This window comes from Pavona decussata, unplaced genomic scaffold, assembly GCF_977016875.1.
Source record: "Pavona decussata unplaced genomic scaffold, jaPavDecu1.1 SCAFFOLD_175, whole genome shotgun sequence".
NCBI lineage: Eukaryota > Metazoa > Cnidaria > Anthozoa > Scleractinia > Agariciidae > Pavona > Pavona decussata.
In genome coordinates this window covers 3,272,195-3,284,367 of record NW_028145586.1, presented here as the reverse complement: position 1 = coordinate 3,284,367, position 12,173 = coordinate 3,272,195, and the positions used below count along the sequence as shown (strand labels likewise).

The 12,173-nt window shown below is 40.9% G+C and overlaps 2 protein-coding genes across 2 annotated transcripts; one reads left to right on the top strand and one right to left on the bottom strand.

The window, feature by feature from the left end:
• Window positions 1-395: 395 nt before the first annotated feature.
• LOC146463697 (uncharacterized) lies at window positions 396-11,160 on the bottom strand. The gene is made up of 6 exons (XM_085084256.1): window positions 10,780-11,160; window positions 9,366-9,414; window positions 2,489-3,043; window positions 2,124-2,169; window positions 1,089-1,218; window positions 396-499 (listed from the first exon to the last, which is right to left on the bottom strand). Exons 1-5 carry the CDS (start codon window positions 11,113-11,115, stop codon window positions 1,119-1,121), a joined length of 1,086 nt encoding a protein of 361 aa, XP_084940382.1. The 5' UTR covers window positions 11,116-11,160; the 3' UTR covers window positions 396-499; window positions 1,089-1,118.
• On the top strand, window positions 3,819-7,025 carry LOC146463698 (uncharacterized). Its single transcript, XM_085084202.1, has 2 exons — window positions 3,819-5,307; window positions 5,559-7,025. The coding sequence occupies exons 1-2, from the start codon at window positions 5,055-5,057 to the stop codon at window positions 6,719-6,721; spliced, it is 1,416 nt and encodes a 471-aa protein (XP_084940328.1). The 5' UTR covers window positions 3,819-5,054; the 3' UTR covers window positions 6,722-7,025.
• Window positions 11,161-12,173: the final 1,013 nt, after the last annotated feature.

The window sequence follows — 12,173 nt, the reverse complement described above, 5'->3', positions numbered from 1 at the left end:
TTTTAATGTGCTTGTCTCCGTTATCGGGATTAAAGGTAGCCTCATTACCACACGTGTTGGCCTTGTTGGCAGGATATCCTCCGGTACCAAAACCAATTCTGGAGTCGCAGTTACTGCAGTTTTCTTCATTGTTTCCAATAATACCGATTCTTGCTTTCGAACTCTGGCTCCTGTCACTAACTGCGTTGAACCCTTCTTTGTTACAGTAGGTCTGCAAAGATCCTTCAGAGCCAATCAATGTCTTCCACGTATTTCTACCCAGAGAGGTGTTTCGATGGCGGCCGTCAGCGATCAGAGAGTACAGTGAAACGCCATTCTGGCTGATGACCAGGAACTTGACAGGTTGATTGCCGATCCTCATGCCGAGGCAGATCTTGGAGAAGTTCGTGTTCCAATAAGTCGGTAACTTGGTTTGCTGGCTGTCAAACCCCGTCTCACCCCCAGGACGATTGAACTCGGTTTTGTTGCTCCAAAGTTTGGAATCGTAGTGAAACGTTGACTATAAAATAGAAAATATGAAGTCACCGCTTAAAATATTTCCGAAAGACCTTATTAATTTTGCTGAATTCTGTCACTTGTTTTGTCAATCACGCTCAATCAAACGAGATGATGTCTGCCCCATGGCCCCAGGTTATTGGCCTTACCTTTGGGATGTAGCATGCTCCTTCTCATTCGTAATGTTTTTTTTTTGTTGTTGTTGTTGTTCCTTCGACTCAGAATAAGCAGTCAGCCTTGCAGTTTCTTCAGTTATTTTAAAATATATGTTATTCACCAGCCGGAAGGTCCGCACTGAAAAAAAAACTGTGCCCGAGGTGTTGAGTGCGGCCTCGGGCAGTCCGGTAGAGGGCACAGTTATTTCCCAATTTGGTGCGACCTAGCTAGGCCGGTAAATTACATTTGTATTTTTTCTGCAAGAAAACAACGCTTACGTCTTGTAACAAGGCAAGATCGAAAAATTCCGCCCGCCCCCGGAACCAATTAGACTGCATGATTTACAGATTTCGTCCGGTCGCGCACTGAGAAAGAAATAATATCAGTTACAGACCAAGGTTGGCTTAGTGAAAACCACAACCTATTGTTGATTTTACCTTGTTACCATCAATTTTCATGACCAGCGTTCACCCTCCATCTCCGCATCCATCAATTCCGGTCATGTGACAGTAAACAGGGATTCTTCCAATGTCAGTTTGCAGCATGTACGCTTTATTCTCTTGGGTTCTGAATCAAAGATTGAAATGAAAGTTAGTTACAGATTTACCTCTTAAATATTAAATTATGGTATTATAATAAATTTATTATTATTATTATTATTATTATTATTATTATTATTTTTAATTAATTTTTTACTTTGATTACTCTTCAGTGATAAAGTAATGATAAAGTATTTTAATTCCTTTGATGATGACTGATATAGTTAAATCGATCTCTTCACTTTCTCTTGAAATTTGCATCTTTAAAAACTGTGAGCCTGACGTAACTCCATAGTTAATGCAACGTTTCATGTTTATGTTTAATTAACAATTATTCCATGAGCGCTCGTTGGATAGAAGATGATAGATAGCCAACAAGACCGTCACGTCGAGATGGGTGGCGGGTTTTTAAGCAGTCAAGGGGTAGGGAGTGTCAAGGTCAACATAATTGATCCATGCGCTATAGGGATGGAACTGGCGGATTGTCAAGAAGGAGGGAGTGTCAAGGTAAAAAAATTGATGCATGCGCTATAAAAAGCAGTTTGACACTGAAAACGGGAGTGGCGAGATCAAACATTTGAATTACGGGGACATCTCTTTCTCTCCTTTTTTGGTGAGTCAAAAGAGGCGTTGCTGGCAGAGTGGACAAGTCCAAATAAACACTGTATCATCCTCTTACTCCTCTTGGCGGGTTGTTAAGAGGAGGGGGTGGGGGAGTCGAGGTCAACAAAATTGATCCATGCGCTATAAAAACCAGTTTGACACAGAAAAAAGGAGACCAAACATTTAAATTACGGGGACATCTCTTTCTCTCTTTCTTTGAAGAGTCAAAAGAAGCGTTGTTGGTAAACAAGGGTAAGCTTACGAAAATAAACACTGTATCATCCTCTTACAAAGTCTTACTAGCAGCTGTCTAAAAGCCACCTAACTTACTTGTTTTTCAGGTAAATATCTCTGCAGGATGCAAAAAAATCGGGACCTGTAAAGAAATCAGATATTGAAGAGAAAAATCCAAGCCTAGCTTTATTATCTAGAGCCGGAAACTGATAGCCCGAGCCAATTTAATTTTTGCCACAAATCATTTCAACAAAATCCTCTCTTTAGTAAGTGGTGTTTCCTTGAAATCTATTGTGGGATTAGAAAACGTAAAATAAATATATACATTCGTTACCAAATTGAAAAAAAGAGAACTTAAAATATATTACTAATATATTAATAAGAATAATTGACTATTTGCCATTAAGCTGCAGTTCCCGAGCTTGTTTACCTTGATAACCCGGCTGATTGGAATAACTGACCTGGTATCTCCGTAACTGTCTGTAGGGAAAAGTTGGTGAAGGCTGACGCTGACATGGCCATACTGTGCTGCACAACTGATGAAGTCAAATTCTCCACATGAAGTGATGAATTAACAGGAGCTGGAACAGCAGCAGAAGTGGTAACGCTGGAAGTAGCCGGAACAGTCGAGGGAGCTTGAACACCGGAAGCTAAGATGGCCGGGGTTGAGCATACAGCAAGCTCGTTCAGCTGCGAAGGCGCCGGAGCAGATGAAGCCAGAGGAACTGCAGCAAGGCTACGCGAGACCTCATTAGCCACTTTTGCTACCAGCGTCTCAAACAAATGAGGGGGCAATGCACTCTCAGCTGAGCTTGGCTGGACTGGTGAAGCTGACACTGTAGATAACGGAGAGTCATCACTGGACTGTTGAGCTGGGACGCTGGATTCAACCAGAGATTGGGTTGCGGCCGAGCTGGCCCGCACACTGGACCTTGGACTGGTACGGGCAGACGGGCCCCTGGTGGCTGCACAATGAGGGCAGGTTTTATGCTGGGCTTTAGGCATGTCAGAGCGCTCTGCAAATAAAACCAAAAACATTTTGGCAGAAACGGAACATGAAGGCCAAACAAAAATAATTAAAAATACCTAGGAATCAGTAAGCAAGGAAATAAGCTGGTAGGGACCACCATGTCAAGCCGTACAGGCGACGAAGCAGCAGACCCAGAAAACCAGAAAAAAAAATCAAAGCTGACATAACTACATATGACCAGCAAGCATACCAAAAAACCTGGGATAACTCAATATCTCCAGTATAAAAAAAAACCTAGCCTAACTACATATGACTAGCCCAGGCCAATCAGCGCAACTACATGTGGCGAGAGGAAGTGAAAAAATGGGAATAACTACATATCCCCATTCAAAATAAAGGCTAGCATAACTACATATAACTAGCCCAAAACAGATGATGCTCACAAAAGAAAAACACAACTACATGGGACTAGCCAAAGGAATAAACTAAAAGCATCCTAAAAGTAAAGGGAAGAAATTCGGTGGTAGCATAACTCCATATGACTAACCAAACAATCTGCCAACAAATAACTTAAACGAACACAAGGCTAACATAAACAAGTCAGCGAGGCACTAACACATGGCTTTCGAGTCACATGTTCTTATTACGATCAACTGCTTCGAGAAGCGCGCCACGGTAACTACGGTACAGCAATTACTGACCCGAAACATTGAGGTGAACACTATCATCCAAATAAATCCTTATAAGCGCTTATTAAGACCGACGCCCGCCGAAGAAAGGGCAGAACGTGGTAACAGGAAATGCGACGTGGAATTACATGACAAATGCCGACAACGAGGACTGAATATTCCTCGAAAAGTAACCGAATGCGGTTGTCAACGGCAGACTCGAAAACCCCATACCCTCACGAGAAAGATCGTCGATGTCAATTTCCAAAATAACAATATCTGGGCCAAATTCTGCGACGCGGGGATCGACGAGGGTGAAGGTCATTCGCCCACAAGTTCGGCAATGGACGCCGCCATTCCGTACAAGCGAACCGACGCCGTTCCTCGAAGATCAAAATCCTTTGCCGCCCGTGCGCCAAAACCGACTCGCAAACGGCTGATAAAGCCGTTTCACAAAAAAGTGACCGAGAATAAGCTCGTTGGAACAACACCCGCCATCAAAAGGAGCGAGGAAAACGTCCGAGCGCGTAAGCTTATTGTAAACCAAAAAGTAAATGAAATGTGTATTCGAAACCCGCAATCGAGAGCGAGAGACAAATGATGGTGGCGACACAGAGGAGTGCAAATATGCGATCCCGAAAGGGGGAAAAAAGGAACTTACCTCGTAAAAAAGGCGAGATGTTCGCAGAGCGAGTGAATACAAACGAATGACCGCAAGTAGCAAGGTCATATGCACATTACCCCAAACCTTAGATAGGGGCAGGGGTGGGGGAGAAGACTCCTCAAATTTTCGTATCAGAATCATCCAACAAAAATTGACGTCACATCCGGTCAAATTGGCGCCCAGCAGCCTGTCTCGGCGAAGTCGAATGATGGCGTCCGGGTCAGGCGTGATTTCTTCGGATTTTTGAGCCATCAGTGTGTTTTTTGAACTGTTGCTATGGTTATTTGACTTTTTGATTTTCAATGAACCATAAGACTTCTGGATTTTTACAAATTTACCAACGACCACTAATCTGCATCATTGACAAGAAGGAAGTGGAACTATGTACAAGAAAAAGCTTCATTATTAGGCAGCTGTTGCCAAATATGATCACAAAGACAAACAATGGATAAGTGGGCAATAGATTTTTAAATGCATGTAAGCCAGTTACCATTATTTGTAATACATAGATACTTATTAGTTTCACTTGGAATTTCTGCCTACTCTAAATATGGACCACGCTCCTGTAAAACCCTCTCCCCTCCCCTCTCCTCCTAACTGTCCCATTGAAATTTATAAAATAACTAACATACTACGCGCGTTCTGATTGGTCAATAGAGTTGCCAAACCTATGTACTATTGTACCGGTAAACTCCCGCTGCTCTCCCGCTGGAGATTTCTCGATAATGGCCGACGAGCGCGACGAAAACTTTCCGAACTTTGACATATTGTCAGGCTTTGGTGTACTTTTGCCGCACAATAAAAATTTGGAGCCAAATTCTAAAAAGGAGAGCGTAAATACTAAGACAGAAGAAGAAAGGTCGAGCAAAAAGAGAAGATTTGCCGATGTGGAAAACGAAGAACTTGACTCGATCGTCGAAAATGCACAAGCCAAAAAAACCAAGCAGGCAACACAGTGGGCAGTTTCCGTATTCACAGGTTGGTTTTAATTACATGAATAATCTTTTAGCCTGGCTTTTCACTGAAACTGTTATTTTATAGAATAAACGGCTCAAACAGTATTGATAAACAGTACAAAATTTGTAATTTATTGAAGGTTTATATGCCAAAGTCAAGTTGTTTATAAATAGCTTGAAGCGTTTAAAACAATTAAAACCGACTTCAACCCGAGTACAAGGTATTTGATATTAACTGCTCAAATCACAATTCCTCTTTCTCTGTTCACCTAGAGTGGAGTAAACAAAAGGCGATTGGCGAAAGCGTGGCGGAAATGGCGGTCGAAGAGCTGGACAGGAATCTGAGGCAGTTCTACGCCGAGGCAAGAAATAAAGAAGGCGTAAATTACAGCCGCGCGACTCTTCTCTCCATAAGAAATGGCATTGAGAGATATCTAAACACACCACCACACAGTTTAGGAATAAGGTTCACTCACCACCCACGTTTTGTCCTCTCAAACCAAATGCTTGACGCCAAAATTAAGCAGCTTAAGCAAGAAGGCATGCAAAACACCAAGGACAAACCAGCAATAGAAAAAGAAGACCTGGCCAAGCTCAAAACAAGTGAAGTTTTTTCACTCACTAAGCCGCTGTCCCTCTTGAGAAACGTCTGGTTTCATGTTTCTCTGTTTTGGTGTCGTCGTAGGTTTGAAGGCCAGAGAAACCTCAAGAAAACAAGCTTTGCGTTTGAGAGAGATGCAACAGGCTGCCCTTTCGTCACCATGACTTACGACGAAACGACAAAGAACCATCCAGGAGGAATTTCAGAAGTGAAGAGCTTCGAAAAAAATGGCGGAATGCACAAAACCACCTGTACAACCGATGGCTATTCTGCTCTGGAAGTCTTTCTCACAAAGCTCAATCCACAATGCGATGCACTATTTCAGTATCCGAAGAGAAATTGGCGCCCTTCAGATAAAGTGTGGTATGAAAATCGGTCCCTCGGAAAGAACAAGTTACCTTCATTAATGAAAGAAATCAGTGCCGAAGCAGGTCTGTCCCGTACCTACACCAACCATTCGGTGAGAGCGACAGCCATAACCCTGTGGGCCAACGCCGGATTAACAGATCGAGAGATCATGGCAATTTCTGGCCACCGCAATGAAGCGAGCTTGCGAAGCTATCACAATCAGTCATCAGTAAATCAGCTTCGAAAGTGCAGCGACGTGTTGACAGTGGCACTTTGCGAAGACGAAGAAGTACAAACATCTGCCGTTCACCAAAGTACAGCTACAAGAAGTCCATTCCAGCAGCTGCCATGTACAAGTTCCACAATAAACATGAACAGCGTCTCGACAGGAATGGCTCACCACAGCACAGTTGCGACGTCCACGGCATACAGCAACATGTTCAATTCATTTAAAATCGGCAGTGTAAACATCATTTTTCATCAGTAACTGCTATCTGCTGATAAAAAGCATTCTTTCGCCAAGGCATTAACCTTTTTTAGCCACATTTTTGTGAGAGTTAGACAGTAATTCAACTTAAAAAACACTTTCATTCATTCGCTCAAACTGCGATGCGTCCTTCGGCGATTCAACAGGTTTATGCTCAAAATAGATCCCGATTTGTGATTGGTTCTCCCGCTTTACTGATGAATTTGAAGAGAATAAACAACTTGATCAAGTTACAAAATAAAAAGCGCCGATTTCTAAGTGTTTTTGTCCAAGTAGTTATTTCATAAAAGCAATAGACCGCACTTTCCAGAAGTTGACTCGAAAAGCTTGTAAATCACTCGCCTGCGGCTCGTGATTTACAAGCTTTCTCGTGTTCTCCCAACATCCCGCGTGGTTTTATTACGCTGGTAAACTTCTGGAAAGTGCGGTCTATTGCTCAAAAAAAACATTTCACCTATAGTTATTCTTACAATTGTCTACTGTCACTGAACTGATGTGGGTTTTTTAATTTTATTTTGTGGTTATTGAACTTTTGTTTTTTCATTGAATTGTATGGACCACGCTCCCATAAAACTCTCTCCCCTCCCCTCTCCTCTTATCTGTCCCATTGGAACAAAAAACCTTTCCCCTATAGTTATTCTTACAATTAAGGTCTACTGTCACTGAACTGATGTGTGGTTTTTGAACTGATTGTGTGGTTATTGAACTTTTGATTTTTCATTGAATTGAACAGAACTCAATATTCCTTGTCAAAATAAACTTTGAATTTTATTGGTGCAAAGGAGACAATGTTATTAGAAATTAATGTATGGGGCAATTTCTGCTACTAGATAACCTCCAGGAATTTGCAATATATTTTTTACTTTATGTTCTCTTCCCCAACCTTGGACACAGAGAAAAAGACAATTCCACACCCTTAAATAATTGGCACCAACTAACATAACTGAAATAACTGGTGAATAATTATATGATGTACAAATGACATTGTAAGCCATAAGAGTTTTCAAAGTCTATTTGGCCTTCCACGCGTCCATTGATAACCCAAAGAGGACATCAAAACAAGGTAAGAACATCAGTCATGCCACTTGTCTGTGGCTTCCGGTATACTGTTTGTTCTTACCACAATTTGACGTCACATGTGCATAATTATAGTACAAATGTATAAAAAGCCTTAATCCATGAGCACCCAAGTGGTGAGAGTGCAGATGAGGTAAAGGGTGAAGGGGTTGCTTCTTTCAATACTTGAGAAATTATGTCATTCGCAATAATGCTATTTAATTTATTGTTTAAGATGGCTTGACATCAATAACTTTAACAACTGTCTCACACTAGCAATATGAACCAGGCAACGCAGATACATTTTCTCACTCAAGCCCCTTCTCAAGCCCGCACTTGCAGGACAACGTGATATGAATGCATTTCAGATAAGAGAATTACTATCAGTATTAATTAAACGTCACTTGCGTCTTTATTGAAGAACTACGAAGCACAAAACCGACTTATTACTCTAAAGCCCACATGCAAAGGTACTCACGTCGGCAGAAAAGAACTGGAAATAAAGATAACTACATTTACTCACCTCGAAGATTACGAGTCCCTTACAACGAAGACAATTGGAACAGCTTCAATGATACAGGCTTCCAACACCTCACTTCGAGTGATAATGAGGTTCCCGGCGTTAACACTGCAAACTGTGACTAACGATGTCTCCTCCATTATGTCGCACACGGGATAAGCTATTATAGTTTCAGCTTTCGAACGATCAGAAGCCACAAGAGCCAAAAGCCTGAATGCCACTCGTTTTGAGAGTGTGAAATTTTCGCCATGACACGACGCTTAGCTATCTCGTATTTTCCGTCAAAACAATAGAAAAATCACTTCTTTGGGAAACCCTTGCCCATGAAGTCGAAGCAATATCTTTACAATATCTTTATATCCAAAGTTCACAATTCCTGATACTGATGCATGGCTCAAAAATCCGAAGAAATCATGCCTGACCCGGGCGCCATCATTCGACTTCGCCGAGAGAGGCTGCTGGGCGCCAATTTGATCGGATGTGACGTCAATTTTTGACGGATGATTCAGATACAAAAGAAGTGCCAGGCTGACCAGAGTGTTCTCCCCCGCCCCTGGATAGGTGATAAAATTCATTGCAATGTGGTAACTCCAGCCCTAGCCTGTCACACTTGTCACGCACTTAAGGCGATTACCTAATATAAGATATTCCTAAACCAGATGACAATCTGTCCATACCGAAAAATACCGTGAGAAAAACATAAAAATTCTATTTGCCTGCAAATATTTTCTTTACTTTTCAGCGTTTACCTTTATTACAGCGCGTTAAACTTGTCGAAAAACACGAACTCTTTGTAGTCGTCAAAAGCATGAATCTTTTCAAAGAGCTTACACGGATATGCAGCTTCACTTAGTATCCCTTCGCTGTATCCATGCAAAAGAGATCAAGTCGCTGAGATTTCTACTGATTCAATCGGGAAAATATGGGTAAATATATTTGAAAAAGGTAAAATCAATACGGTAAACTAAAGATTATAAACTTTTTGCTCCCAACCAGTGTTGTGCAATACTAGGTCATACAATTACAACAGGAAGGTTTCTGCATATAATACTGTTGTCAGGCACTCACTTTCTTTACCATTTGAACCTTCACCAGCTTTTCTTTTCCTTTTCATTTCCTGCAAATCAGACGAATGAAAAAGTGAGAGGAGACAAGGATTTGACAGGGGCACTAACAAGAACATTGAAGCAAAATACTTAAAATGTTGTCTCGTGTGTTCCCATGTGCAAACTGATATAGTCTCATCTGTTCGGATGTTCTGTGCCTCTACTTTTACAGCAATACCTACTGTTAAGGCGCCTTCAGGGAGCAAACGACAAATTAAATTTGGCAAACTCGTCTTGGCAAATAAAAAATGGTAGGAAAAGTGTTATTTCACATGGCAAACCCCTGAGATTTTTAAGACATCTCTCTGGATCCACAATTGCTATTTGTTGTTCAAAGTAATAATTACGTTTTGTCTGTTTCTAACAACCGGCTTTGCTAACAAATTTGTTAACTGTTTATATTGCGACATTGACAAGCGCCAACCTGTATCTGCTCACCAAGCTCACAAAGTTCGTTTCCCGTGTAAAGACCCCGTCTCCAAAATGTGATGAATTCAAAACATGGCTTTGACATGGGATTTTAACTTATGCTTTCATTGTGGAAGGTCTGTAGGTGACAAAAACCCGAAAGCAGCTCTTATGAAGGAAACAATATTTTAAACTGTGTTTAACCCTTTCCCGCCCAAGAGTGCCATATGGCACAAGACGCAATAATGAGCTCAGTATTTGGTCAATTTGTGTGAAATTTGCAGAACCAAAAGAAAGATCTATAAATTGAACGCATAAAATCATGCCCCCCTTCTATATGAGACTTGATTTACCACCCCTCAAACTTTTGGATTTTTTTTCCTTTGTACGTTAAGAGTCCAGTTGATATCTTACAACAAGCAATGCACTGAGAGCTGTATATTAAGTTATAGTTTAGGGGGATACCCAGTATGCACAACGAATAGGAAAATTTTCAATGTTTTCTTCTTTCGTTTTGGACTTTTCTTACCCTAATATGTGACCACTTCCATCTCTGTTGGTGTGATTTACAGCTAACCCCAGAAAATACCTTTTAAATGGTATATCACATGTGGGCTCCCCGTTCATAGTTAGCGATTTAGAAAAATTGGACATTTCCCTCGGGCGGGAAAGGGTTAACTAAACAAATTTTAAACGTGTTTAAGACTTGTTGTGAATCGGGCATTAGATTTTCAACAGTGCAAGATATTTTTTTTATGAAAATTCGAGCCAATTTCTAGTCATATGATCAAGTAAAAGTTTGCAATTCAATATGCACGTTAACAGTTTGTTTTGTAAACTGAACCACTTGTCGACACACTTTAAGACTAGTCTCTCACTGCAATCTAAACATTTCCCTCGGGACTGGTCTTTACATATAAATATTAGTTTATGACTTGATTTCATGAAACACTTGTTCACGATCTCACCTCAATACCAGCCCCTTGCATTGTATACAGAAAAGTGCCTTCTCTAGTCACCAGATCCCCATCCGCGTCATCCTTGTCTATATCCAACAGTTCACAACTCGTCCCAGTCAACTGAAACGCTACGCAGCCACAAACTTTGGCGCAATGGCGAAAACACTCCACTGGGCTGTGCACGTTCACAGAGGCAATAGTATGCCTTACTATGGCAATATCCTTGGTGAAGATGTTGTAGGTGTACACTAGTGATGTTTTAACTTCGGTGCTGTTTAATGAGGTTGTCATTGAAAGCAGTAGTGCACCAATCACCACCAACTTGGCTACAAAGTCAGAAGTCATCTTAAACTGTAAAGTTTCAATCAGTTAGTTCATGGGAGCTGGTTTCTGTTGAGATAACGAGAGGCGTGGGGAGTTTACGTATTGTATTACTTAAATACTCCTAGATGGGATTCTCGAGTGGGGGTGGCGGTGGGGGGTGGATGCTGCTTAGAAATTTTGGCCAGTGAGGCTCAGTTCACCAAACCCTGATCCTATTTCAGACCAAAATATGTAATTTTTTGGTACCCTTTTTCAGTTGTCGCCTCTAAAATTCATACCCATTTACAGACTTGGTTTCTAGAATCCATACCCGTCACCGTGAAAGCCATAACCATTTTCATACTTTAAGACCACATACCTGAAAAACATTGTTATTTATAACGCAACTCTGTACATTTTTGTAGAAAGGTTTAACCAAAATAAATAAAATCTGAACCGAGATCAATTGCTTTGGGCAATTGTAAACCACATTCCACACTATCAAACGCTTTTTTATTGTTAATATATCTCAACAAACCTTGAATGTTTTCTTTGATAGTCTTGATAGTGGATTCCGTTATGTCGAAACTAGAACAAACTGTTTTTCCGATAGAACTGTCTCTTATAACATATCCTGGCTGATTATGGTGAATGATATCAGGTCTTGCAGAAAATTACGTGTATTTGTCTACGTTTACAAGGGAGATTGAACGCCAATTTTCTGGACGTGAACGATCTTTTCCTTTTTTCTCAATAAGTGTAACGATAGCTTGTCTTTGAGGGAATGACATCTCACTTTTTTCGAAGCATTCGTAAACATGTTTAATAAAGCTGTCGCTGATTACAGACCAGACCGTTTTATAGCAATTTTATAGACTCTTTGTCTGTCCACAATTACAAGGGCATTGGCTGTAGTAGGCCTTATTTTTAGTTTACGTGAATTATATTACACCTATTTTTACTGCTTTTTCTTTTAAGCTTTGAAGGTGGGTTGGTAAAGGCTGCTGTTTTTTCTACTTGAAAGGAATATGTTGAGACATCAATGATATTTTAACGCGCGGAGCCCCAAAGCTAAAAGATTTTGGTAAACCCATCAGTGC

Coding starts and splice junctions, on each gene's coding strand:
- LOC146463697 (XM_085084256.1), bottom strand. CDS start 11,115: ATGACTTCTGACTTTGTAGCCAAGTTGGTGGTGATTGGTGCACTACTG. Junction 2,170..2,488: donor GACAGTTACGGAGATACCAG/GTCAGTTATTCC, acceptor ATTTCTTTACAG/GTCCCGATTTTTTTGCATCC. Junction 1,219..2,123: donor GATATTTACCTGAAAAACAA/GTAAGTTAGGTG, acceptor TCTTTGATTCAG/AACCCAAGAGAATAAAGCGT.
- LOC146463698 (XM_085084202.1), top strand. CDS start 5,055: ATGGCCGACGAGCGCGACGAAAACTTTCCGAACTTTGACATATTGTCA. Junction 5,308..5,558: donor GGCAGTTTCCGTATTCACAG/GTTGGTTTTAAT, acceptor CTGTTCACCTAG/AGTGGAGTAAACAAAAGGCG.